This window comes from Syngnathus floridae, chromosome 16 (genome assembly GCF_059516105.1).
Source record: "Syngnathus floridae isolate MCC-2025c chromosome 16, RoL_Sflo_1.0, whole genome shotgun sequence".
NCBI lineage: Eukaryota > Metazoa > Chordata > Actinopteri > Syngnathiformes > Syngnathidae > Syngnathus > Syngnathus floridae.
Window position 1 is genome coordinate 3,109,160 of NC_142428.1, and position 23,183 is coordinate 3,132,342.

A 23,183-nucleotide genomic window follows, 5' to 3' on the forward strand; every position below is an offset into this window, starting at 1 on the left:
TGCTACTCCGCTCTCAGGTACAACAAGGCTCATATTTGATTATTCTTCACAACTAATCGTGCATTTGATTTTTAAAATGTAAATGTCGGTCAAGTAGATGTGATGTTAGATCATTCGGAGGTTCTCATTGGTCTTTTATCTTTTCCTCAGGACAGAATGTCATGCAGAAACCAGCCGACATCGTGGAGGCGGCGGACCGCTCGGTCACGATTGAGTGTTCACACACCATAACGAACTACTACCAGATCCTGTGGTACCATCACCGCGATGCGGGCATGCAGCTCATCGGATACATGTACTACAGTAACCCCACAATGGAGCCTGACTGGAACGATGTGACGTTGGAGGGGAACGCAGATTATGGCGAAACGTGCAAAATGGTCATCCCCAAGCTGCGCCCGAACAGCAGTGGCATTTATTACTGCGCAGCGAAGGACCACGGTGCAATGTTGTGCTAATCATCAAGTCATAAACCTTATCATACACACTTTCTGATCATGTTCCCATGCACCTGGATTAAACCATTCCGAACACTTCCATCTGGCACAAGCCCTTCACGCACTTCCTGTCTAACTTCCTGCAACGCTTAGCCTCTGCTCTGTCACATAACAAGAATGAAGCCACAAGTTTGTGCTTGTGTTCTGAAGCAATTACTGACGTACTTTTGCGTATTTTCATTTTCAGGGACAAAGCCTTAAAGGTGGTTACGAGTCCGGATCAGCCAATCAGCTCGCTTCGACTGCTGCTCCTTGTCAGATAAAATCATTTGTGCCAACCACTGCGCCATCAAGCTCTTGGCCTTAGAAGTGTTCTGTAAAGAAGAAACGATGTTACCATTACATTGAATGTGTGAAGGGGATCAATAAAAGACTAGATGTAATAATATGTTCAAAGACATTGATACTGTACAGCCAAAGGATTTGAATCAACCACCTACTAATCTAGTAGTGAGTGTTCCTACCAAGTGAGCTACAGCTAGAGTTATTTAATGACTGCCTATTAAGATGATGACGAAGCTGGATCTCAGCCAATCAGCTCACTTCGACTGCTCCTCCTTGTCAGATAAGTCGCAAGCTCGCAACCTCAAGTGAAGCAGACGACGTGATGTACCTCTTGTTGTTGAGCATTGCTGCCACTGCTACTCCGCTCTCAGGTAAAACAAGGCAATACTGTGCTCATATTTGATTATTCTTCACAATTAATAGTGCATTTAATTTTTAAGATGTAAATGTCGGTCAAATAGATGTGATGTTAGATCATTCGGACGTTCTCAATGGTCTTTAATCTTTTCCTCAGGACAGAATGTCATGCAGAAACCCGCCGACATCGTGGAGGCGGCGGACCGCTCGGTCACGATTGAGTGTTCACACACCATAACGGACTACTACCAGATCCTGTGGTACCATCAGCATGATGCAGGCATGCTGCTCATCGGATACATGTACTACAGTAACCCCACAATGGAGCCTGACTGGAACGATGTGAAGTTGGAGGGGAACGCAGGTTTAGGCCAAACGTGCAAAATGGTCATCCCCAAGCTGCGCCCGAACAGCAGTGGCATTTATTACTGCGCAGCGAAGTACCACGGTGCAATGTTGTGCTAATCATCAAGTCATAAACCTTATCATACACACTTTCTGATCATGTTCCCATGCACCTGGATTAAACCATTACCAAACACTTCCACCTGGCACAGGCCCTTCACGCACTTCCTGTCTAACTTCATGCAACGCTTAGCCCAGGGGTATCCAAACTTTGCAAGGAGGGCCAGATTTGATAACGTGAAGGGGCCACGGGGGCCAATCGTTTTTTCAGACATTTTTTAACTACAGAAATTTCATGCAAATACATACTGTTATGAAACAAATTTCATTGTAACAATTGTCTTTATTTTTAAATGACAAAATAACCAAATATAAACCACTCAGGCAGATGTGAACAACTTTAAAAACACAAATTCTGCCTTCTGAAGAGTCAGATAACTGAACAAACTGTATGAAATAATTTAAGAGTTTAAAATTATTTCTGCCTCATGAACATTTTAAACAGGAGTTATAAGTAATTTAAAGTTGTCTGTTATTATTAAAACTTAAAACAAGTGAATTTTGCTCTTGTCATTTACAATATTTTTCAGAAAGTAATAGTTTGTGTCACGTCTACAGGCTGCTTCACTTTATCAGCGCGGTCACTCCCTGTTAGCTTGTCGTATGTGTTAGCATGTTTAGCCTGATGGCGTCTCTTTAGGTTGAAATCCTTAAACAAGGCAACAGTCTCTTTACGAATTAGACAAACACAATTGCCTTGATTTTCAGTGAAGAAGTATTGTAATTCCCATTTCTCTTGAAAGCGACGGCCCTCAATGTCAACTTTCCTCGTTTTCTTTGCAGATCTCAGCCAATCAGCTCGCTTCGACTGCTCCTCCTTGTCAGATAAGCCGCAAGCTCGCAACCTCAAGTGAAGCAGACGACGTGATGTACCTCTTGTTGTTGAGCATTGCTGCCACTGCTACTCCGCTCTCAGGTACAACAAGGCTCATATTTGATTATTCTTCACAATTAATAGTGCATTTAATTTTTAAGATGCAAATGTCGGTCAAGTAGATGTGATGTTAGATCATTCGGAGCTTCTCAATGGTCTTTTCTTCAGGACAGAATGTCATGCAGAAACCGGCCGACATCGTGGAGGCGGCGGACCGCTCGGTCACGATTGAGTGTTCACACACCATAACGAACTACGATCTGATCCTGTGGTACCATCAGCGCGATGCAGGCATGCAGCTCATTGGATACATGAACTACAATAACCCCATAATAGAGCCTGACTGGAAAGATGTGAAGTTGGAGGGGAACGCAGATGATGGCGAAACGTGCAAAATGGTCATCCCCAAGCTGCGCCCGAACAGCAGTGGCATTTATTACTGCGCAGCGAAGTACCACGGTGCAATGTTGTGCTAATCATCAAGGCATAAACCTTATCATACACATTTTCTGATCATGTTCCCATGCACCTGGATTAAACCATTCCGAACACTTCCATCTGGCAGAAACCCTTCACGCACTTCCTGGATTGCGTTGATATCACTTACTGTCTAACTTCCTGCAACGCTTAGCCTCTGCTCTGTCACATAACGAGAATGAAGCCACAAGTTTGTGCTTGTGTTCTGAAGCAATTGCTGACGTACTTTTGCGTATTTTCATTTTCAGGGACGAGTCTGGATCAGCCAATCAGCTCGCTTCGACTGTTGCTCCTTGTCAGATAAAATCATTTGTGCCAACCATTGTGCCATCAAGCTCTTGGCCTTAGAACTGTTCTGTAAAGAAGAAACAATGTTACCATTACATTGAATGTGTGAAGGGGATCAATAAAAGACTAGACGTAAGAATATGTTCAAAGACATTGATACTGTACAGCCAAAGGATTTGAATCAACCACCTACTAATCTAGTAGTGAGTGTTCCTACCAAGTGAGCTACAGCTAGAGTTATTTATTGACTGCCTATTAAAGGTGATGACGAAGCTGGATCTCAGCCAATCAGCTCGCTTCGATTGCTCCTCCTTGTCAGATAAGCCGCAAGCTCGCAACCTCAAGTGAAGCAGACGACGTGATGTACCTCTTATTGTTGAGCATTGCTGCCACTGCTACTCCGCTCTCAGGTACAACATGGCAATACTGTGCTCATATTTGATTATTCTTCACAATTAATAGTGCATTTAGTTTTTAAGATGTAAATGTCGGTCAAATAGATGTGATGTTAGATCATTCGGACGTTCTCAATGGTCTTTAATCTTTTCCTCAGGACAGAATGTCATGCAGAAACCTGCCGACATCGTGGAGGCGGCGGACCGCTCGGTCACGATTGAGTGTTCACACACCATAACGGACTACTACCAGATCCTGTGGTACCATCAGCGTGATGCAGGCATGGTGCTCATTGGATACATGAACTACAATAACCCCATAATAGAGCCTGACTGGAACGATGTGAAGTTGGAGGGGAACGCAGAATATGGCCAAACGTGCAAAATGGTCATCCCCAAGTTGCGCCCGAACAGCAGTGGCATTTATTACTGCGCAGCGAAGGACCACGGTGCAATGTTGTGCTAATCATCAAGTCATAAACCTTATCATACACACTTTCTGATCATGTTCCCATGCACCTGGATTAAACCATTCCGAACACTTCCATCTGGCAGAAACCCTTCACGCACTTCCTGGATTGCGTTGATATCACTTACTGTCTAACTTCCTGCAACGCTTAGCCTCTGCTCTGTCACATAACGAGAATGAAGCCACAAGTTTGTGCTTGTGTTCTGAAGCAATTGCTGACGTACTTTTGCGTATTTTCATTTTCAGGGACGAGTCTGGATCAGCCAATCAGCTCGCTTCGACTGCTGCTCCTTGTCAGATAAAATCATTTGTGCCAACCACTGCGCCATCAAGCTCTTGGCCTTAGAAGTGTTCTGTAAAGAAGAAACAATGTTACCATTACATTGAATGTGTGAAGGGGATCAATAAAAGACTAGACGTAATAATATGTTCAAAGACATTGATACTGTACAGCCAAAGGATTTGAATCAACCACCTACTAATCTAGTAGTGAGTGTTCCTACCAAGTGAGCTACAGCTAGTTATTTATTGACTGCCTATTAAGGTGATGACGAAGCTGGATCTCAGCCAATCAGCTCGCTTCGATTGCTCCTCCTTGTCAGATAAGCCGCAAGCTCGCAACCTCAAGTGAAGCAGACGACATGATGTACCTCTTGTTGTTGAGCATTGCTGCCACTGCTACTCCGCTCTCAGGTACAACAAGGCTCATATTTGATTATTCTTCACAACTAATCGTGCATTTGATTTTTAAAATGTAAATGTCGGTCAAGTAGATGTGATGTTAGATCATTCGGAGGTTCTCATTGGTCTTTTATCTTTTCCTCAGGACAGAATGTCATGCAGAAACCAGCCGACATCGTGGAGGCGGCGGACCGCTCGGTCACGATTGAGTGTTCACACACCATAACGAACTACTACCAGATCCTGTGGTACCATCAGCGCCATGCGGGCATGCAGCTCATCGGATACATGTACTCCAGTAACCCCACAATGGAGCCTGACTGGAACGATGTGAAGTTGGAGGGGAAGGCAGAATATGGCGAAACGTGCAAAATGGTCATCACCAAGCTGCGCCCGAACAGCAGTGGCATTTATTACTGCGCAGCGATGTACCACGGTGCAATGTTGTGCTAATCATCAAGTCATAAACCTTATCATACACACTTTCTGATCATGTTCCCATGCACCTGGATTAAACCATTCCGAACACTTCCATCTGGCAGAAACCCATTTACGCACTTCCTGGATTGCGTTGGTATCAATTCCTGTCTAACTTCCTGCAACACTTAGCCTCTGCTCTGTCACATAGCGAGAATGAAGCCACAAGTTTGTGCTTGTGTTCTGAAGCAAATCCTGACGTACTTTTGCGTATTTTCATTTTCAGGGACAAAGCCTTAAAGGTGGTTACGAGTCTGGATCAGCCAATCAGCTCGCTTTGACTGCTGCTCCTTGTCAGATAAAATCATTTGTGCCAACCATTGTGCCATCAAGCTCTTGGCCTTAAAACTGTTCTGTAAAGAAGAAACAATGTTACCATTACATTGAATGTGTGAAGGGGATCAATAAAAGACTAGACGTAATAATATGTTCAAAGACATTGATACTGTACAGCCAAAGGATTTGAATCAACCACCTACTAATCTAGTAGTGAGTGTTCCTACCAAGTGAGCTACAGCTAGAGTTATTTAATGACTGCCTATTAAGGTGATGACGAAGCTGGATCTCAGCCAATCAGCTCGCTTCGACTGCTCCTCCTTGTCAGATAAGTCGCAAGCTCGCAACCTCAAGTGAAGCAGACGACGTGATGTACCTCTTGTTGTTGAGCATTGCTGCCACTGCTTCTCCGCTCTCAGGTACAACAAGGCTCATATTTGATTATTCTTCACAACTAATCGTGCATTTGATTTTTAAAATGTAAATGTCGGTCAAGTAGATGTGATGTTAGATCATTCGGAGGTTCTCATTGGTCTTTTATCTTTTCCTCAGGACAGAATGTCATGCAGAAACCAGCCGACATCGTGGAGGCGGCGGACCGCTCGGTCACGATTGAGTGTTCACACACCATAACGAACTACTACCAGATCCTGTGGTACCATCAGCGCCATGCGGGCATGCAGCTCATCGGATACATGTACTCCAGTAACCCCACAATGGAGCCTGACTGGAACGATGTGAAGTTGGAGGGGAACGCAGATTATGGCGAAACGTGCAAAATGGTCATCACCAAGCTGCGCCCGAACAGCAGTGGCATTTATTACTGCGCAGCGATGTACCACGGTGCAATGTTGTGCTAATCATCAAGTCATAAACCTTATCATACACACTTTCTGATCATGTTCCCATGCACCTGGATTAAACCATTCCGAACACTTCCATCTGGCAGAAACCCATTTACGCACTTCCTGGATTGCGTTGGTATCAATTCCTGTCTAACTTCCTGCAACACTTAGCCTCTGCTCTGTCACATAGCGAGAATGAAGCCACAAGTTTGTGCTTGTGTTCTGAAGCAAATCCTGACGTACTTTTGCGTATTTTCATTTTCAGGGACAAAGCCTTAAAGGTGGTTACGAGTCTGGATCAGCCAATCAGCTCGCTTTGACTGCTGCTCCTTGTCAGATAAAATCATTTGTGCCAACCATTGTGCCATCAAGCTCTTGGCCTTAAAACTGTTCTGTAAAGAAGAAACAATGTTACCATTACATTGAATGTGTGAAGGGGATCAATAAAAGACTAGACGTAATAATATGTTCAAAGACATTGATACTGTACAGCCAAAGGATTTGAATCAACCACCTACTAATCTAGTAGTGAGTGTTCCTACCAAGTGAGCTACAGCTAGAGTTATTTAATGACTGCCTATTAAGGTGATGACGAAGCTGGATCTCAGCCAATCAGCTCGCTTCGACTGCTCCTCCTTGTCAGATAAGTCGCAAGCTCGCAACCTCAAGTGAAGCAGACGACGTGATGTACCTCTTGTTGTTGAGCATTGCTGCCACTGCTTCTCCGCTCTCAGGTACAACAAGGCTCATATTTGATTATTCTTCACAATTAATAGTGCATTTAATTTTTAAGATGTAAATGTCGGTCAAGTAGTTGTGATGTTAGATCATTCGAAGGTTCTCATTGTTTATTTTTTCCATAGGACAGAATGTCATGCAGAAACCAGCCGACATCGTGGAGGCGGCGGGCCGCTCGGTCACGATTGAGTGTTCACACACCATAACGAACTACAACCAGATCCTGTGGTACCATCAGCGCGATGCGGGCATGCAGCTCATCGGATACAAGTACTACAAAATCTCCACAATGGAGCCTGACTGGAACGATGTGACGTTGGAGGGGAACGCAGATCATGGCGAAACGTGCAAAATGGTCATCACCAAGCTGCGCCCGAACAGCAGTGGCATTTATTACTGCGCAGCGAAGTACCACGGTGCAATGTTGTGCTAATCATCAAGTCATAAACCTTATCATACACACTTTCCCATCATGTTCCCATGCACCTGGATTAAACCATTCCGAACACTTCCACCTGGCAGAAACCCTTTACGCACTTCCTGGATTGCGTTGGTATCACTTCCTGTCTAACTTCCTGCAACGCTTAGCCTCTGCTCTGTCACATAGCGAGAATGAAGCCACAAGTTTGTGCTTGTGTTCTGAAGCAATTGCTGACATACTTTTGCGTATTTTCATTTTCAAGGGTACGAGCGAGTGAAGACGGGAGTGTTTCCCAAACCCCCCGCGATGTTGTCAGGGGGGTGGACGACGGCGACGTGACGCTGAGCTTCACGCACACATTCGCTAACTGTGACACCATCCAGTGGTACCAGCGGCCGGTGTCAGGCAGCACCCGAGCCATGGAACTGGTGGCCCTGGTTAACTACCAGAAAGCTTCGGTGGAGCCGGCCTTTAAGGATTGCGTCAATGTGAGCGGCGATGGCAGGGTGGCGGCGCACCTCCGAATTTTAGCACACAAGCAACTTTTTAACAGCGGCCATTTTATTGCCGCCGCCAGTACACACGGCCATGAAAGGGCCCGACACTGCCCCACAAAAACCCTCCTGGAAAGAAACACGGAAGCAACTTGACCCACTTTCAGACGTCACTCAAAAAGTCAAAAGCACTTCATAGAGAACATATTTTACCAAAAACTGACTATAAAATAAAGCTTTTTATTAATCGACAGCAAGCATGTGGATTTCTTCATTGCTACTTTTTGGGCCACACATGTATAGCTGCAGCAACCTTGGAGAGATGCTTGAGGAGATAATGAGAGGCAGGTGAAGGAGGGGAGTGTAAACTATGAAAAACCACCATGCAGGTTTTTGTACAAAGCCTAAACACTGTGTACAGGGGGCCACGGTGATACAAGCCCATAGAGAGGCTGTACAAAAACCTCCCCGTCGCCATCACCAATGATAAGCTCGCCTCTCGTCTTGCTTTCTCCTTTTTTGATAGCTACGTTCATCAAAACCTATATTGAATACTACCCAGAGTTTTCATTTAAACACTAAAAAAAGTTTTCTTCATCCTCTCACCGGGTAGCTGTGGATTTTGAACCGATTGGATTACTTTGACCCAAGGTTGTCTTAATTATTCTGAGTTGAGCATTTTTTAGTGTTGTTTGATGGTTGTGATGTTTTCTTGGGGGGCAGGAACAAGGTTAGCGATTCTCAGTATGAGACCGGAACAAGTCCTTGTCATAAAAAGTTGTATTAAACTTAAATGAAACCAAAAGAGGCGGTGAGGTGGAGCGTTGTTTGATGCACTGTTCAACTGCACTGTGACTATGATTCGCGCCCTGCATATTTTGGCGCAGGAACAAGGTTAACCGTTCAAGGTAAGCCACCGGAGCAAGCCAATGTCAGTAATATTGAGTTTATAGAAAATTAATGTGGAGGAGAATTTATCATTGCTGCGGTGCACTGTGACAATTGGGATGAGCCGGCACTCTTTGGTGCAGGAACAAAGTTAACAGTTCGAGGTAAGGTACAGACAGGAACAAGGTTATGTTGGTAAAATGTGGTTTTTATATGAAATTAATGTAGCAGAAAATGAGAAATTGTCGCAGTTTGTTTTGCATACCAGACGGTTGCGTGGCGACATCTCGGCTTTTCAGACTTTCTCTGTCGCAGGAACAAGGTTCACGTTTCTAAGAAAGACACAGGAACAATATGTCAGGAAATTAAACGGTTTCTGAATTTCCCAGAAAAAAAGTTTTTACATGATACGAAAGCAGTGGAAAATGAGTCGCTGATTAGTAGTGTTGTTGTGGGTCGCCTTTTCTGTGCTAGACCGCTACAGTGTGCTACGTTCCTGCAATTTTTGGCGCAGGAACAAGATTAACAGTTAAAGGTAAGCAACCGAAATGAATGTCGGTAAAGCTGGTTTGATATGAAACTAAAGTGGCGGAAAATGAGAAGTTGCATTTTTTTTTTTTTACCCCCACAAATTAGAGTGTTGCATTGTCACTGTTACTTCTGCGAAAAACATTTTTTGTTGGCGCAGGAACAAGATTGACTGGCTTGTCAAAAGCTACATGTTTGTCACAATAACAGCTTTAAATGAAACTAAAGTGCAAGGGAAACTGCATCGCGTGGTTTTGGGTGAGGGGAACTTAACTGCAGTTTTCTTGAGACAGTCGGAATTCATCATTTCCTCAAGTGAAAATCTTCCGTTATGCTGACAAAAAGAAAAAAATCGAGGTGCATTTACAAAAATACATGTCAGTTCATTGAGGACAAAATCATATTTGATGTATATAAAAACACAAAAGTATTTTAAGTTTTGTTCAACACTTAAATGTTAGTTAACTTGAAGACTGGACATTGATTTTGCTGTTGATAAAAATGTAATGTATATACAGCCAGCAGTGTCATACTCATCAAACTAATATTTATATACATATATAATATTTTGAAAAGATGGATGTGATAAAAAATTGAAATATATTTCTATTTGTAATTTTAGTATTGACACAAGAAGTCGACGCACAATTTATCTTTGTGGGCCACATAGAAATATGTGGCGGGCCGTATCTGGCCCCCGGGCCTTGGGTTTGACACCAGTGCTTTAAGGCCTCCATCAGACTGAGGTTACTTTCTGCAAGCACAAGACAGAGATGAAAGCCGAGAGGGTCGACAGGTTTCTGTGCTAGCTCGGCATCTCTGTGCTCGTACGACAGAGCTTTCTTCGGTGCAGGGACCAAAATCACCGTTTTAGGTAAGAAAAATACAAACTGAGAGACTTTTACTGAGCAAGCAGAAGTGTTGTGTGTTTTTGAGGGCTTTTGTTTGGATGACTGTTGATTTAAATTGAATCAAGATGTTGATTTGGGTCAAGTTGGAACTCAGCTCGGTTAAATGGAGGTTTTCTTGGCTCTAAGCCTCCTTTTTTTTGATCTACTCATGTGAGAATTTTGCAGGTGCAAGATCTTCCTTTAGATGTAATATCAAGTATTCCAGAAAGTTGAGTCAAAATCTTTGACTTTGTATTGGACCAAGTTTTGAAAGTAGAAAAAACTCAAAATTCCAATGTTTCTGAAAAAAAATGAACGTATTAATTTTGCATTAACTCACTAATTATTGCCAACAATTATTTTATCGCTGTTGGTACTAATTCCTTTTATTGTGAAAGTCTACATATGACAATTGAGTTATATTTACATACGATAAATAATTAACTGAAAATATTTTGACTGAATTCAAAGCAGAAGAAAATGCTACATAATTTAGCAAGAATCATTCCAGGTGATTTACTTTTTTCCTGGCCACATAAAGACCACATTGAAGTGTTATGTCAATTTTTTTCATAACTAATAACAATATCAACCAATAATCTGCTTGATTTGTGTGTCCACTCCATACAGAACCAAACGTGAATATTGTGCCGCCCAAAGTGACGATATTCCCGCCTTCGGTTCACGAGTGCACCAACGAGAAGGACAAAGAGACCAAGAAGAAGACGCTGGTCTGCATCGCCACCGACTTCTACCCCGACCACATCAACATGGTCTGGGTGGTGGGCGGGGAGGAGCGGGTCAGCGGTGTGGCTAAAGACCCCGAGGCCCAGCGGCGAGGGGCGAGCTACAGCATCACCAGCAGGCTCAGGGTCCCGGCGCATGAATGGCACAGTAACTTGGAATTCAAATGCGTCGTGAAGTTTTTCAACGGGAAGAACTACCACGACTATACAGAGTCTATCCACGGAGAAAATGGTGACTTAATTACATTTGAGCCTTCTTCGATGACCTGATTATTAATCTTGTCTTCTCCTTTTCGTTCAGCTAAAGAAGAAAAAGTCACCCGAGGTGATTTTTATTTTTCGTATAGTCGAAATGACTTACTTAGTGGCGCTTAACGCTGTCCCGTTTTTTGTCCTCCAGAGAGCTTCCTGAGATTGGCGCAGAGTGCCAGGCTGTCATACGGCGTCCTTATCACCAAGAGCTGCGTCTACGCCGCCTTTGTGGCCTTCCTAATGTGGCGCCTCAGGATTGTCGTGCTCAGCCGGGAAAAGGAACAGGACAGGAAGGACAAGAACAAATCGTACTAACATCTCAGTTAATGTGGTTGAACGTTTTTGGTATGGAAAAGCACTTCAGTTTGCTTCATCAAAGACCCCAACTGGCCATTGAGGTTAAGACAAACTTGCTGAAGTTTGATTATTTGTTGTAGGTGCCATCTAAATAAAAATTCCACTGAAGGAGAAACAATTTTTTTTCTTTTTGACTCACTTTGTCCAATAAAAGTCTAGCAACAACAACAGTGTGCTTTTCTTGCCTTTTTTAGGAATTGACTTCTTGTAACGAAGCGGTAAGAAACACGTTTCTGTTGTTGAGCTGAATGAGGTCGCACAACAAGAGAGGATGTGGTCACGCAGACAAACACATGCACGCACAACTTTCCACTTACTTCACCGCAACCTCCATCAGGCACCTGTGTGTGCATGCACAGCCAGGAAATGAGAAGATCAAGTGAAGTGACACTTATTTCATCAAAACAACATCATGTTCATTGTTGCTCCTTTTGGGAGCATATCAAGAGAATTTAAATTCAACTCACTCCATTTGCGTCATTTTTAAATAATAACAAATTCAATGTTTACTTCCAATTTTGACATAAGGAATAGAAATGAATGAACTAATCCAATACACAAAATAGCAATAAAACATGTTGAATTTTTTTCTAATTAAAATACATATTCAAATCAATTCATCCGTTATATTTTCAAGTGTGCATTGTCATTGTAGCCTACTCAGATGTGCTCATTTTCACCAATAACTCGCACAGTCGCCCTCGTGTGGCACAAGTCGGCAATGCAACCAGCACACTCACACTGTGACATCATTGTGAACGTATTGGTTTTATTGTGAACATTTTAAAAATAAAACACGATGATGAAATGACAAGAAAACATCGGCACGACGACAACATTGGAAAGGTGACACGCCCCGTGTAGCACCCGAAAATGGAACGTCACCGAGCTAACCTGTCACCGCTACGTGCTTGGCGGGCACAGCTGGCACAACAGAAGGCAGCGTAGTACTGGTTGGTGCACAGCCGGGCGTAGACCACCAGCTCGCAGTTGGCCAGTTCGGGCTGGTCCAAGCATGCCGTCCCCGATAGTGATGTCATAACCCCGCCTGAAATGCACAGCCAGTCATTAAGTACATTTGAATTGGAAGGATTGGTCGTGGGTGTACCTAATGAAGCAACCGGTCGGGCAAAGGGCTCAGCTACCTGTTTGTAAATTTTTGAGGAGGCGCACGTCAGCCGAGGCGCTGGCCGAGTAGATGCCGGCGTAGGCGTTGCACGTGTAGGTGCCCTCGTCGGATGCCTGCACATTGTTGAGGATCAGGCTCCCGTCGGCAGACACCTGGACCTTACGTCCGTCCGGACGTACTGGGACGCCGTTCCTACATCAAATGCCATGATGATGAAGATGATCACAGAAAAAAATCAGTCCAAGGTACCGCTGCAATTTTAAGGGTGGGTTTAGATTACCTGGACCAGCCGATGCTTACGTCCACTCCCGACGCCACGCAAGGTAGCAGTGCCGTGCTGCCTTCAGGTACTTGGATGTTGTCGGGAGCTTTGGTGATCCGCAAGGCAGCTTGCCGAGTATAAAAAAATATATAAGCCAGTTGTTGGTCTACGTGTGTTGCTGCAGCATTTGTGTTCAAATCTTTGCTTGATAAAGAATGAGAACATTTTGACGTGGGATAAGTCTGACAAACGACTTGTTCACCTTGAACTCTGAGATGTACGCGTCTCTGTTCCAGCTGATGCTGCGTGGAGGCGGAGCAAGTGTACACACCGTCATCCTCCGTCCGAAGTGACTCGATGAGCAGTGTGCCATCTAACTGCTGGACAAACCTTCAGCACACATCTTTCATAACTTGATGAAGGATTGAAGATTGTTTGAAGTCATTTTATAAAATGTAACTGGCTGTTTGTAGGATATCCTGAAAATGGACATTTTTTACTTCAAATACGGAGCTCACCTGGAGTCGCTGAGCGTGCGTCCGTCTCGGCTCCATTGTATGCTGACGTATCTGAGTGAGGTTGCGGGTACGACGGTGCACGGCAGTCGGGCCGTCTGTCCCACTCGCATCTCCAGCAAGGATGGGGCGGAGCGCTCCAGGGTGAACCTAACAGGAAACACAACACACCGGTCCCTCTTCCTCCTCGGCAAAACTTCAAAATAAAAGAGAGATTTTGTTCTCACCCTGGCGAAAGTTCATCTGTCGGCAAGGGGGTGGGTTGCGGCTGGGACGCTCCCTCTGGTCCCAGGTTATAGATTAGGAAGACATCAATGACACGGCAGGACGCAAGGCTTTACCTGAGACAGTCAGGTAAACGTAGCGGTGGTCTCTTTCCTGCTCCTTGGTGGCCACACACAAGAACCAGCCTTCGTCCGACTTGCTGACAGGACCGAGCAGCAGCGAACCGTTGGGCTGCTGTTGATGTCTAAAGCAAAGACACAAGGATCTGAATAGAGAACAGAGAAAATGTAAATGTTTTTAGAGTGTCGTGATTGACCTGCGTGACGTCAATGCGGCTCCGTCCTTGCTCCACTGGAGCGCCACGGTGGAACTGGGCGGCGGGCTGACTCTGCAGGGTAACACCACCGTCTGGCCCACCAGGGCCTCTACGGCGGACGGGTCCGACTGGTCAATCTTGACCTGGGCTGGCAAAGTCAAACTGGGGCGAGCAAGGAAAAGGTCACTTTACGTTTCACTTTGACGTCGGTCAAAGTGGGCGTAAAGAGTGCCACGTGAGCAGGTGACAAAAAAGACGCATGCAGACGAGACAACACCAACACAAAGATACAGTGCAACCTTGACTTACGATTTCAGTTTCGTAAATATGTTTGTCATAAATATTGTTCATATCTCAAGTCAGCTTTAAGATGGGGTATAGCTAAACTGTACTAATTAGTTTTATGCAAATCAGAAAGAATGTAGAGTATGCCTTTAAGTATTGTTATATTGTCTGTATGTATCTTCATAATTTTTTTTTATAAGTGCTGTGACATTGATGCTAGTTTTGTTAGCATGCAATGGCATTTCGCATTATGTGTTAGCATTTAGCTAGCAGACAAAGGTATGTGGTTTTACATGCAATTCCCTTTGTTTTAAGATTTGATTTTGTCAACTTTAACAGGGAGTGACATCTGCATATGACACGCTTGTAACTCAAACAACTCTTAAATTGAGCCACTCGTAAGTCAAGGTAGTGCTGTATCGTTTCCTTGAGGTTTCTAGTGACCACACTCGGACGAGGACTGGTGAGCATCACAGCATGTTTTTATTAGTTTAATGGTGGCAACACAGCGTGAGATGACAGACAAACACAAACAAGTGAAGGCGGGGGCTGGTGAGCTCATGTCGGGTTGGTTATGGGAACACAAGTGGGGTAGGACGGGGTGGTGTCTACACATTTTTTGCAATTTGGTTCTCATTTGAGGGGGGTTAGAAAGGGTTTGTTACTGGGAGAAGGTGGTGACTGGAGTGGGTCATTGGTTGAGGTAAGAGGGAGTCGGGTTACTTTGGGGAGCAACCCCCCCCCAAAGGTTCTTACCTGGCCGCGGGGATGAAGTGCTTTTTCACGGTGACAAAGTGAGGCTTGCGGGCCTTCAAGATGACGCGGGCCTTGTGGGCAGTTTGGGCCACGCTGGATGCTACCCTCTGGGCATAGCCATTGGAGCGGCCATTGCCGTTTCCGTTGCGGTGGCCGTTTCCGTTTCCATTTCCGTTGTAGTCCTCGCCATTTCCGTTGCCGTTTCCATTTCCGTTTCCGTTGGCGCGCAGTCCGTATCCGTTGGAGCGGCCATTTCCGTTACCGTTTGGGTAACCATTTCCATTACCGTTTCCATTTCCGTTTCCATTACCGTTGGAGTGACCATTACCGTTGCGGCCGTTACCGTTTCCATTTCCGTTGGAGCGACCGTTGCCATTTCCGTTGGTGTGCCCGTTACCGTTGCCGTTGGGGTGGCCGTTACCGTTACCATTTGAGTAACCATTACCATTGCCATTGCCGTTGGTGCGTCCGTTACCGTTTCCATTGCCGTTTGAGTAACCATTACCATTGCCGTTGGGGTGGCCGTTACCGTTTCCATTGCCATTGCCGTTGGGGTAGCCGTTACCGTTTCCATTGCCGTTTCCATTACCGTTGGTGCGGCCGTTGCCATTTCCATTGCCATTTGAATAACCATTACCATTACCATTGCCATGGCCGTTACCGTTTCCATTGCCGTTGGGGTGGCCGTTACCGTTTCCATTGCCATTTGAGTAACCATTACCATTGCCATTGGGGTGGCCGTTACCATTTCCATTGCCGTTGGGGTGGCCGTTACCGTTTCCATTGCCGTTGGGGTAGCCATTACCATTTCCATTGCCGTTTGAGTAACCGTTACCATTGCCATTGCCGTTGGGGCGGCCGTTACCGTTTCCATTGCCGTTTGAGTAACCGTTACCATTGCCATTTCCGTTGGTGTGGCCGTTGCCGTTACCGTTTCCGTTGGTGCGGCCATTACCATTGCCATTTCCATTTGAGCGGCCGTTGCCGTTTCCGTTTCTGTAACCGTTACCGTTACCATTTCCATTGGTGCGGCCATTACCGTTGCCATTTCCATTGGAGCGGCCGTTTCCATTTCCGTTTGTGTAACCGTTACCATTTCCGTTTCCATTGGTGTGGCCGTTGCCATTTCCATTTCCATTACCATTGGTGCGGCCGTTACCATTTCCATTGGTGTGGCCGTTGCCATTTCCATTTCCATTGGTGCGGCCATTACCATTGCCATTTCCATTGGCGTGGCCGTTACCGTTACCATTTCCATTTCCATTTCCGTTTCCGTTTCCGTGACCATTTCCGTTTCCATTTCCGTTTCCATTGCCGTTTCCATTTCCGTTTGCTCTGCCATTAGGCTCATGGCAGACCCTGTGGCACTCCTCCTCTGTTGCAAAGTGATTGCTGTTGCCGTGGCAGCCTCCGTACCAGAACGTGGTACACTTGCCGCTTAGAACATCAAAGAAGTAGCGCGCTGTCCAGCTGGAGCAGGATCCAGCGGCCTTAGGCAGCGAGCAGATGGAGCGCTCGACTGGAGAAACAAATACATTTATTTCTCAGATGACTATAGCGCGAGCGGTCGGGATTGTTTTTGTTGACACTCACAAGGTGCGGGTGGGTCACGGCAGCCCTCTCCATTGGGCCCAACAGCAGGGGTGGTGCGGTCGTAGCAGCACCCGTAGATGGTGGTGCGGCACTGAACGGCGTTCTCAGAGGGGATGTAGGAAATGATCTGAGCACACACACAACAAACATCATTCATAATTAATCCAGTTTCATAATATTAAAATTCACATTATCAATTCAATATACAAAAAAAATGTCATTCATTGCAATTAAGTGTTCTATTAATGCTGCTATTATTGGAGGTCTGTAAATTCTACCTAGCAACAACTGACAAATAAGGTCAATTTCATCTTGCAGGTTCAGTGGTTCACTCACCGCACTTCCGGGGTAGTCGGTGCAGCGCTGCATGTTGCATTTCTGCTGGTCGGTGGGTGCCTGAGTGTACTGAGCGCAGTAGGCGTCCTCGACCACGCGGGGTCCCGACTCGTCATTGTAGAGACAGTCTACGCCGCGATACTGGATTCCGCCTCCGCATGCCACGTTGCAGTCGGCCCACTCGCTGGTTCTCCAGCTGTGGGGAACCGAAAAGTCAGTTAGTTGAAGGAGATCAAAAGGCTCAGATCATATTTCATGTTGATACATTAAACTGTCTCACTCACGCGTAGGTGACAGGGCAGGCCTGAGGGTTGCAGGTTCTGTTGCTCTCGGGTCGGGCATAGTGCGGGCACAGGTAGTCGGGCACGGCCTCGTTGTCGATGGAGCAGTAGACGGCTCTGGACTGGTAGCCTGATGATGGCGAACACACAGCAACATTTTCAAACATGAAAAAAAGGCACGGAATGAAATCTGTTCCTGGAGATCGGATTTCCCACCAACTCCGCACTCTTTGCTGCAGGCGGACCAAGATCCGAAGCTCCAGGTGTATCCCTCTGCGGGGTGTCCCAGGGGAACGTAGTACTCGTACTCCACACCCTGGTTGGGCTCCTGGCTGATCAGCTACAACGAGAGCATTCAAGAAGTTAACCCTCTGGACAGCCACAGGCAGAGCTAAACAGGGGAGCCGTGGGGGCACTGGACCCCCCCTGAAATATGCTTGGGCATCATGTTACATGGTTGGAGACCCCGTCAAAGATGTATTCTCACCTCCACGATGAGGGGCTCGGTGGTGGGTCCGCGGCCGATGATGGACTCGGGTAGGTTGTCGCCCTCTACGCCTCGTTGGTAGTACAGCTTGGTGCCGGCAATTTGGGCAGCACTGGTGAACTCCAGGGACCAGTGACCGTTCAGGTAGTAATCTCCTTGCAGGTTCCTGACAGCTAATTTCACGGGGACAAATTGCAGGTGAGAATTTTTGATATCTGAAAAGGACTATTATGTTTTGATTGCAATTCATTTTTAGTGCATTTTTTTAAAAAATGCGGTGTTTTACCGAGGTAATTGCGTGAAGGGTGTTTCTCTCTAATGCTGATGGAGGTGGCTCCAGCGGGGATGGTGAACATCTGGTTGTAACCTGCAGATGTGGAAAGTGGGGTTCAGACTTTGCAGATGTTATACTGAGGGAAAAAAAAGTGGGCCGAGTACCGTACCGTGAGCAAGACGCTGCGTGTTGAAGGTGTTCTTGACCAGTGAGCAGGTCTGTCCATGGCCTCCGCACTGCAGGCAGGGGTCCTCCTGCATGTGGGAGTCCAGATTGTTGTCGCAGCCCATGCGCTGAAAGATACAAAGAGTGTTTGGCATTTATTATTTCAGTAAAGGATGTTTCATGATGCAATAACAACAGCATTAATGGTTTGGGTTCTGGAGACCATGATGCTGTCCTACCCTGCAGACTCCCTCCACACAAATGTCAAGGCGTCCAGGATGGCAAGGTGTTCCGTCCTTAACGGATGCACTGTGGCGGTAGACAAAGTTCTCTCCCTTTGGCACGCAGTTCAGCTCGCAGGGGTTCTCGGCTGTCACCAGCAAAAAAATGATAATGTGTTCATTTTCATATCAGTATTTTTTAATTTTCTATTCAGGGATTCATATATGATTTCTATATTATCAATGAGTGAGTGTGAAGTTACCTCCGTAATAAGGCACCCAGCTGTAACGTGACCCCTTGAAGTCAGTCCCATCGAACTGGGCGCACTGCTCCTCACGGTAATCCTTAGTTCCCGCGGGACACTCCTGAATAATGATATTGATCATATCATATAATCCAATTGATTGATTGATTAATGGCTATATTGATAAAAAGGTGTTTGTTTACCTGAGTGTTACAGGCCAGGTAAGACTTGTCAGGTCCAACACAGTTGTAGCCTCCGTCATTTCTGTTTAGGGGAGGGGGAGCCCAATATTTATTTTAAATAATCATAATCATTTAAGAATTTTTTTTTTCTGAAAACATAAATCCATTATCAAAAAATGCAATTAAATAAAATATTTAAAAAATAAATGTCTCTTAATATTAGAAGGCTCAAGCCAAAGACAAACATAATTTGATGTACGCAGAAGGCAAATGAGTTCATCAGCCACAAATAAAAATAATTGAAGAGCACAAACCAAAATGATGTGCGACTTTTCCATATTGCCCCTCTGAGGTTTTTATCCGAGCCACAACTGAAGAAGTTAGAAATAAAATCTAAAGAGACGACGCGCCAAAAAAAGACGCTTGTTGTTTGACTTGAACGTTCTTCCTGCCAAAACACACAACGAGCGTGCCAACTCGGCACATACAGTGTGTGTGTGTGCGTGGGTGCAGAAAACTATTAACAAGAAAACTTCTTGTGCCCATTCAGGTATGGCCTCTTGAGACTGGATCTATCGTAAACTTTTTTTAAAACTATTGAGCCCACTTGAAACCAACGTGTCAGACTTCCCATACCTGTGGGTGATACAGCGTCTGCTTCTGACCATCACACCACCGCCGCAGGTCCGACTGCATGGTCCGTATGCACCCCACCCCTCCCAGTAGTCCTCAGCGGACACCTACGTGCACATAAAAAACTTTTAAGACACTATTTATACACACTTTATATGTGAGGTATCATCTAAGTGTTACCAAAAGGGCTGGAGCCAGGACCAGCTGGAGGAGCAACAGAGGCAGCATCATTGTCGTGACTTCCCTGGAGTAGGTACAAATATGTACAGTTTATAGATGAATTCGATAGAGTTGCAGTTTGAATATTAAGACTGCAATTTAAAGATAAGAAAATGTACGACTTAATCTTCCATTTTCTACTTTTAAAGACTTCCTTAACTGTTGGTTTTTTCAACCCTCCATTTTTGACCCTAGTGTTCTTGCTTCTATCTCTTCTTTAAACATCTTCTAGTTCCTTAAATAGTTTTGTCCTTCAAACCTTGGACTTTATTTTATTATAACTATTTTATTTTTCAACGTAAATTTATTTAATTTTTTTTTCCTTTTACATTTTCTAACCATTTTTACCGTCCTTGCTTAAAGAATGAACGTTTCATTTTTATAAGCGTTTACTTTCTTAAACTAACTTCCTGTTTATTTATCTCTTTTACTTTGTACATTGTTGACATGTTTTACTTCCGTTCGTGTTCGTCACGTCGACTTGACGGCGTTAAACCAGTCGTAAATCGACCCATTTCCTTTTCCTCCACTTCACTTTTTTACAACTTTCCAAACAAGCGCTCTCCGAAGAAACCACGGAGACTCGGTCGGTACTCACCGGGCTCGGCGCAGTCAAAATCAGTCTGGTTCCGAAGGTTCCCTGTAGCTGGACTCAGTCCGACAGATGAGTCCCAAAAGAGCCGCTTTGCCCTCATATATACTGGGGGAGTGGGATGAAGAGGTGATGAGGAAGGAGGGAGGGAGGGATGGAGGGCGCGAGGGTGGGGGGGACGAGGATGTGTTTGGATTTGAGCATGCGCATAGAGAGCCTATTTCATTCTCACCAATTTGGTCAGGAATAAGTCACATTGTGTCCTAAAAGTCCAGTAGAACCCGCGGGATGAAGTAAAAGAGTAAAAATTACTTTGTTTTTCTGATGTTTCAAGTTTTTCTACTTGGCTTGAGCATCGTTTTTCATAATTCTGAAGATGACAATAGTGACCAATGCAGGCCACATTAATGGAGGAAAAAGTAATTGAGATTGATCTTAATCTTTTTTTTTTTTTTTAATTCTCAAAAATTGACATTTGACTAGTTATACTACTGTCTGAAAAAATGATTTAAGTATTTGTACTTAGTTACTTAATGCACTAGAGTTTTTGGGTGCTTATTATGGCGGACACGTAATAGCAGGCTGACACTCCAGCACCACTACAATTTGGACACGGTCAGGATGATGAGGACATCTTATCCAAGAACTGCATGTACTATACTATCATTTATTCGCGCCCACTTTGTCATTTGATTACAAGTTGACCAAAAGCCTCACTTTCTATTTAAACGCCTCGCTTTTTATATTTCAAGTAGCGGGCTCTTTAGGTTTAAAAGGAGCGCAAACTACTAATTGGGTCGAGGCTGTCAAGGCACCAGTATTTATTTTCAGACTGGACGCAAACAAAACAATAGTTTTGGAATTGATATGCATTCATTTTCAGAAGAGCTTGTTATGTAAAATGGGTGTGGGTGTGGGGGGGTGTCTAAACTTCTAAACATCTAAACTTGATACCCAACTTTGAGAGACTAACTTGATTTTAAACTGCTCTGCTCTTTCGTTTTGTTGATTTGCTTTATTTTTTAATAAGCTTTATTTATGAATGGCCTAGCCCATGTGTGATTAAAAAAAAAAAAATCTAAGTTCATCACGTTGGCTGCAAACGATGGCCGCCGGGTGATTTACAATGGGAATGGTCCGAACTATAGCGAGAAGGAAATTTTTATTTACGATGCTCAGATGGTGAGGAAATGATGCATACATAAAAAAAAGTCACAAAATGTCTGTAAATTCATGACATGTAACAAACAAGTTCATAAATAAATGCTGAATGTCCACTTTCAGCGACGTCATGCACAAATATAATGACATTGTCAGAGAGATGATGGCCTAAAATTGTGATGAGCTCACACGAGAGGCCGGGACGCCAAGACCACCAAATACTTCCCGCCCTGAGTATTGTATGCATTCTTGGGGTAAAATATATACATATGCATTCATACCGCTGTTGTGCTGTACACAATCCATGGGCGGAGCTAGGAAATTTTGTTTGGGGGGGGGCAAGGGGAGCTCAGCGGGTTCACAAAACAAAAAAAAAAGTTTTATAAATCCAAAATATTTTCCAAAAAAAGCTGATTAACATGCAGTACATTTCTTCTATGGGGGACAAGAGGAAATGTGGAAATAAATTCCCGGAAATATCAGAAAACATCCAGAGGTCATAGAGGGGCAGTGCCCCCCCACAGAGCTCCACTAGTGGTCTAAATACTGTGATTATATTTTCCTCAAGTTATGAATTTCCTCATGTTGTCCTAATTTGTAACAACAACGTATCATGCGTGTCGCGATGAAAAGCTTAGAATGTCGTTTATGAGCGCGTGTTTTTGAAAAGGCTTCCCAACGTGACAATTTAGTTTGGCTTTTTATAATTAAACGACATTAAACCTTAAATTGGGCCTTTAATTAGCAGTATTCTATCATAAAAATCAAAGGAAGGCCAAATTTTACTGGCGACGTTGGTTGAAACGTGAACAAAAATAACAGCTAAACAGGATTATTTGGGAATTTTAAAGAGGAAATGGCGAGCGTACACCCTTCACTCATTAAAAAAAAAAAAGAGACGCAACGAGGTATATAAATAAACATTGTAAAGTATAATTGTCACATTTTGTCAAGGATGCCGTTCTCTTGACAGGATCATTACCAGTATGACCAGTCCAAACCACGTGTGTTTTATATGCATGTGTATGTTTACGCCATGCACTTCTCAGCAAAAAAGTTAAAACCCGCACTTTTTTTTTTCTTTTTTCCTTAGGGAGGTGACTTGGGGCCAACATTAAGCCTCCCACGCAGCAGCCAGTGGTGGCGCGTGATTATAGTACACAATGTCAAGCGGACTTTTTATATCCCAGCTGATTGTATAGGACAATATCCCCTCGTCAGCGACTTTAGTTACAACGTGGAAAGAGTTCAAAGAGTTGATGATGGAAAAAAAAATAAAAATTTCCATCCATGCACAACATGCAGCCACAGCATAATATTTGGGCGAGAAGCAATTTGGTGCCATTCATTTTTAGAACAACCAGGCTGTAACAAAATGCTGTGGTACATAAAATATAGACATTAAAATATTACAAAAAAAGCAATATTTTGGTAAAAGGTGTCACCATGTACGATGATATTTTTGTATCACAATACAGCCACAATTTGGTATAGTCTCAATTTTAAAAAATACATTTTTTAAATAATTAATTTTTTAATAATTGTGAAGCATTACTACACCTCCATATTTTGGTACAAATTTGTTTCACCTAATTTCTTTAATTTA

The 23,183-nt window shown here is 44.3% G+C and overlaps 2 protein-coding genes and 1 long non-coding RNA gene across 4 annotated transcripts; 1 reads left to right on the forward strand and 2 right to left on the reverse strand.

Annotated features, from left to right (window-relative positions):
• Positions 1-11: 11 nt before the first annotated feature.
• On the reverse strand, positions 12-5,596 carry LOC148385066 (uncharacterized). The gene is made up of 3 exons (XR_015863474.1): positions 5,470-5,596; positions 3,182-3,310; positions 12-811 (listed from the first exon to the last, which is right to left on the reverse strand). It is a non-coding gene; the product is annotated as an uncharacterized LOC148385066 (long non-coding RNA).
• Positions 5,597-6,979: 1,383 nt separating this feature from the next.
• Positions 6,980-11,868, forward strand: LOC148385067 (T cell receptor beta chain MC.7.G5-like). Its single transcript, XM_088400807.1, has 6 exons — positions 6,980-7,120; positions 7,250-7,532; positions 10,265-10,329; positions 10,976-11,323; positions 11,393-11,416; positions 11,492-11,868. Exons 1-6 carry the CDS (start codon positions 7,072-7,074, stop codon positions 11,656-11,658), a joined length of 936 nt encoding a protein of 311 aa, XP_088256933.1. The 5' UTR covers positions 6,980-7,071; the 3' UTR covers positions 11,659-11,868.
• Positions 11,869-12,449: 581 nt separating this feature from the next.
• paplna (papilin a, proteoglycan-like sulfated glycoprotein) lies at positions 12,450-23,076 on the reverse strand. Of its 2 annotated transcripts, XM_088400790.1 has the most exons (22): positions 20,423-23,076; positions 19,786-19,849; positions 19,609-19,712; positions 18,994-19,054; positions 18,809-18,911; positions 18,564-18,694; positions 18,329-18,452; positions 18,172-18,252; positions 17,886-18,058; positions 17,615-17,738; positions 17,402-17,528; positions 17,118-17,313; positions 16,782-16,908; positions 15,189-16,707; positions 14,148-14,309; positions 13,948-14,075; positions 13,834-13,888; positions 13,610-13,756; positions 13,354-13,481; positions 13,110-13,218; positions 12,846-13,021; positions 12,450-12,748 (listed from the first exon to the last, which is right to left on the reverse strand). In XM_088400790.1, the coding sequence occupies exons 2-22, from the start codon at positions 19,834-19,836 to the stop codon at positions 12,582-12,584; spliced, it is 3,993 nt and encodes a 1,330-aa protein (XP_088256916.1). In that variant the 5' UTR covers positions 19,837-19,849; positions 20,423-23,076; the 3' UTR covers positions 12,450-12,581. The 2 variants fall into 2 exon arrangements, 1 of the variants encoding a protein (XP_088256916.1); XR_015863465.1 differs by lacking the exons at positions 12,450-12,748; positions 12,846-13,021 and having other exon boundaries at positions 13,354-13,494.
• Between the last annotated feature and the right edge of the window lie 107 nt (positions 23,077-23,183).